This window comes from Echinops telfairi, unplaced genomic scaffold, assembly GCF_000313985.2.
Source record: "Echinops telfairi isolate 266 unplaced genomic scaffold, ASM31398v2 ScPeMD7_3;HRSCAF=10, whole genome shotgun sequence".
In the NCBI taxonomy this organism is placed as follows: domain Eukaryota; kingdom Metazoa; phylum Chordata; class Mammalia; order Afrosoricida; family Tenrecidae; genus Echinops; species Echinops telfairi.
In genome coordinates, this window is record NW_022103899.1 from 48,174,205 (window position 1) to 48,178,065 (window position 3,861).

General features: G+C 45.1%; 1 protein-coding gene across 2 annotated transcripts in view; it reads right to left on the reverse strand.

Moving 5' to 3' along the window:
* Positions 1-15: 15 nt before the first annotated feature.
* EPHA4 (EPH receptor A4) overlaps positions 16-3,861 on the reverse strand; it is a 158,982-nt gene continuing 155,136 nt past the window's right edge. The window contains exons 16-17 of one of the 2 annotated variants that reach the window (XM_004701633.2): positions 591-746; positions 16-236 (exon numbers count right to left, since the gene is read on the reverse strand). In XM_004701633.2, coding sequence (XP_004701690.1) covers positions 122-236; positions 591-746 — 271 coding nt within the window. In that variant the 3' untranslated portion in view covers positions 16-121. Of the gene's footprint in view, positions 237-561; positions 747-3,861 lie in introns of both variants that reach the window. The other variant, XM_004701634.2, reaches the window with a different exon arrangement.

The window sequence follows — 3,861 nt, forward strand, 5'->3', positions numbered from 1 at the left end:
TTTTTTTTTTCCTTTTTCATTTCAGAGGGCGGAGACGAAGTAAACAAAGTGCAGTTCTTCAATTAAAGTGCATGGATGAGGTAAACTAATCTCAAGAGTTCTGAGTTTATTCCGTACTGGCTCAGACAGGAACCATGCGGCCATGTATCTGCTGCATTTGGGTTCGCATGGCCTGGACACTGGTCAAAATCTTATTCTGGTGCGTGATGGCCGCAATGCCAATTCTGACCAGGTCGCTGTATGGAGGGGGTGGGGAGGGAGAGAGAAAGAGAAGAGAGAGAGAGAAAGTCATGAGATCTGGGATAAGCACGTTCCGGGGTTTCATGCAGACACACATTTGAATCAGCCACGAGTCATACAGCACAAGGAGCCATGGGAGGGAGAATGCACAAGTAAGCAATCCAATGGTGTTGTCCAGGCCGCGTGAATCACTCGGAAGCAAAAATGAGAGGCATTCCTGAGCTGGACTTATTCGTAGCACTCTTATTATTTTAATGAGTAGGATGAGTGTGCAGCTCAAAGCAAGAACAAAAGGAAAAGTACTATTAAATCCAGATTTACCCTTTGGTGTTACATCGCTGAGTACTTACTCCTGGTTCATGTGCACCACAGCCTCTAGCGTGGTGTAACCAGCAGCTGTGAAGTTATCCTTATACCGATCCATTTTAATGGCCTGCAGCCAGTCACCCACGGAGACCACAGCAGAGAACTCAGGAGAACTTGGGTCCAACAGGGCAGTGTTGGGTCTGCAAGGAGGAGGAGGATGTATGTGAAACAACAAGAGGAGGCAGGGAGACCCCAAGACACAGCAGTCGGCTGGCCTCTCGTAGGCAAGGCTGGCGGGGGGAGGACGGAAACACCAAACGTATTTTTTGAGATCGTGTAGCTGTCAGTCAAATGTCATCTCATGAGGTTGGGGCCTTGCTTTCTACCAAGGAGGCATCAATGGCTCAGCAACTGGCACCACACACAATGGAAAACAAAACTCTTCCCAATTCTGCGCTCCCTGCACGATCAGCTGGGATTAGATTGTGATCAACTGGTTTCCTTCCTAGTCTAGCTGCGCCTGGCACCTGCACCGAAACGTGCTCTGCTTCAGAGCAAACAACATGCAACCCTCCCTTGACAGCTGGCGATGGCTGCTTAGGAAGTGCACGGCCCACGAACAGAATCTGGCTTTTGACAATCATCCTATTTGTTCTGAATTCCATTTTCGGCAGACTTCTTAGTACATGAATGCTCCTAGCAGATCTCTCAGCATCCTTGCCTGGGGTGACGATTAGAGGCGCCCTGGTGGCTGAAATCCACTCAGTCTTTGCAGAAAAGCCCTAGGACCTGCCAGCACCGCGTGCTCTAGCCATTGGTTCGGCAACTATAGAAACCCTACTGAAGTATGGATAAGGAGGACTGGGCGCTCACAGCCCGCCAGACCGGATGACAGCAGAGAAAACAGGGAGAGTTCAAGTCCAGCATGTCTCCAGCCAGGTTTGCAGGCAGGCTCGGTGCATTCATACAAACTCGGGGCAGCAGGGAGTTAATCCCCTCTTTAATCAGCCCATGCCCGACCAGCACGGGTGCCAAGACTGGCATGAAGAATGGCCACTTTGATCCCTGTTTGGGCTGTGGAAAGCGCTTCTCATATTCCCTCGCTGGAGTGCCTAATTCATGATCTCCAAAGAAATCCACTGTGCTTCTTATTAACATGTTTATTAATTTATGCTTTTCTCAAGCCAGGTGTTTTGTATAAGGTCACTGTCAAGAGCGCCTACCGTGAGTTCAAGGCAGGAACTTGGCCGTTCTTTGTTCTATATTCCCCCAAACCCAAACCCACTGCCAATAGGTTGATTCGGACTCACAGCAAGCCGACAGTGAGTAAACTGCTCATCAGTGTTTCCGAGACCATACATCTTTAACACAGACACCTCATCTTTCTCTGGAAAAGCCAGCCTTCTGGGTAGCAGCCCAATGTCTAGTCTAGTGTCCCACCAGGGTGCCTTCTCCTGAGATTGGTATACAATAAAATCACTTAATTTATGAGTTGTCCTTATTAGGACAATTGTCATCTTCATTATCAGACTAGTTAATACCCACAGGGTAGGTCGGTCGCCAGTTACATCATACCCATCCTTTACGTGAGTCACCAAGTCAACGGCGCTGCACTGCTAAGCTAGCTTCCCTTCCCTAGCCTTTGGAAATGACATGATTTTCTACATAATTCTAATATATTGACCCGATTTTCATCCTGACACCATTCAGGAGTGCACACTTCTACTCAGAACTAGATCACCACGGCTGAATTTTTCGTTGAAAACTTCTCTCCTCGTGAAAAGGAAATTAAGTCAACCTTAGGCCTTCATGAATTTTCTGCCAAACAGAACTAATCCACTCCCATTTTTGTTTTCCATTTTAACACCATTATTACGGTTTGGATTTCAGTACTATATAACCCACTAAATGCAGACTTACTGCATCAGATTTTTTTGTTTTCTTTTGTTTGTCTCACCAATCTCATGGTTTGCAACTGTTCTTTGGGCTCTATTATTTGAATGAAATCTAATTGTATGAATAAAATGATGCAAGTTTTGGCTGCAAGGATAACCGAGGTTTATTCCTAACCCCCGTTTTGAGTTGATAAAAACACTTCCACTGAAAAATTTCCACATTTCATTTATGGTTAGACCTTTGTCAAGAATAACCACCCTTAAGAAATGGTCCATTGCTGGCATTTGCTTCTAGTTTTAAGCAAACAGCACTACGCAAACAATAAGGCAAAGACATGGACTCTGGGTGGGTGCCTTGATAGTCAAAATGTCCTTAGCATGAACACAGTCTCAGTCAATGAACTCTAGGGGTTAATTCTGAGCTGGTTCTGGAAGCCTCTGGGCTCTCTGAGGAACAATGATATTTGTCAAATTTTGTACTGAATCATCAACCATGTTCCACTACATCCCATCACCAGCAAGCACTAATATGCATCAAAGCTATTTCAGTACTCTCAGTGATAGAAATTTAGAATTGAAGAAAGTGTATCCAATAATTCAATTTGTTTTGCATGTGGGTGTCAAGCAGCCACTACGCAGTATTAGTAGCTGAACATTAGCATGCTAGTGGGAGAAGTAGCAAGTCAACATAGAACTGGCCTAAGGACCTGTGGACCAAATTCACAGGATCTGGAGCTTAAGACCTAGATGCAAAAGGAAGAGTATTACCCCTTAGAATTAAAGACAACTAGACTTTGGGAAAAACAGCCAGTCTCACAGTCATTGATTTTCAATTTCTCGGAAGAAAGAGGAGCAAAATATAGTTCAGAAATACTGTTGGATTAAAAAAAAAAAAGTTATGAGGAAGAGAGAGTGGAGCACATCCTGGCCCACCAAACCTTGAGGATGATATTTCCTCTCAGAGCAGTCAATCCACAGAGAAGACCACATGGCCGGCCCCACTATGAGACACGACATCCCTCACTGATCCATAGCCCTACAGGGGACAACACTGGAGACACAGTGTGGGAATTCCGCCCGATCTGATCCCACCACACCAAGGCAAAACACTAAGGGTGTGGAACAGAACAGCAAGGGGAACAGAGCAACGAAGTACCCAGGGAATACCAAAAATAGACTTTGGGACCAGGGCTTGGTACCCCAACAGACTCGACTAAAAAACATTCGTAAAGGTCAACAAACAGTCCTTGAACTAACTACAAGCTTTTCTTTCTTGTTGTTGTGTTTTGTTTTGTCATTGGCTTCTTGTTGATTTGTTTTATTTTGTTGCTTGGTTTTTCTCTGTCTTGCTTTTGTGCATGTTATTATCAGGTCTGTCTAAATAAGATAGGCTGGATGAACAATCTGGAGGAGAAAACAA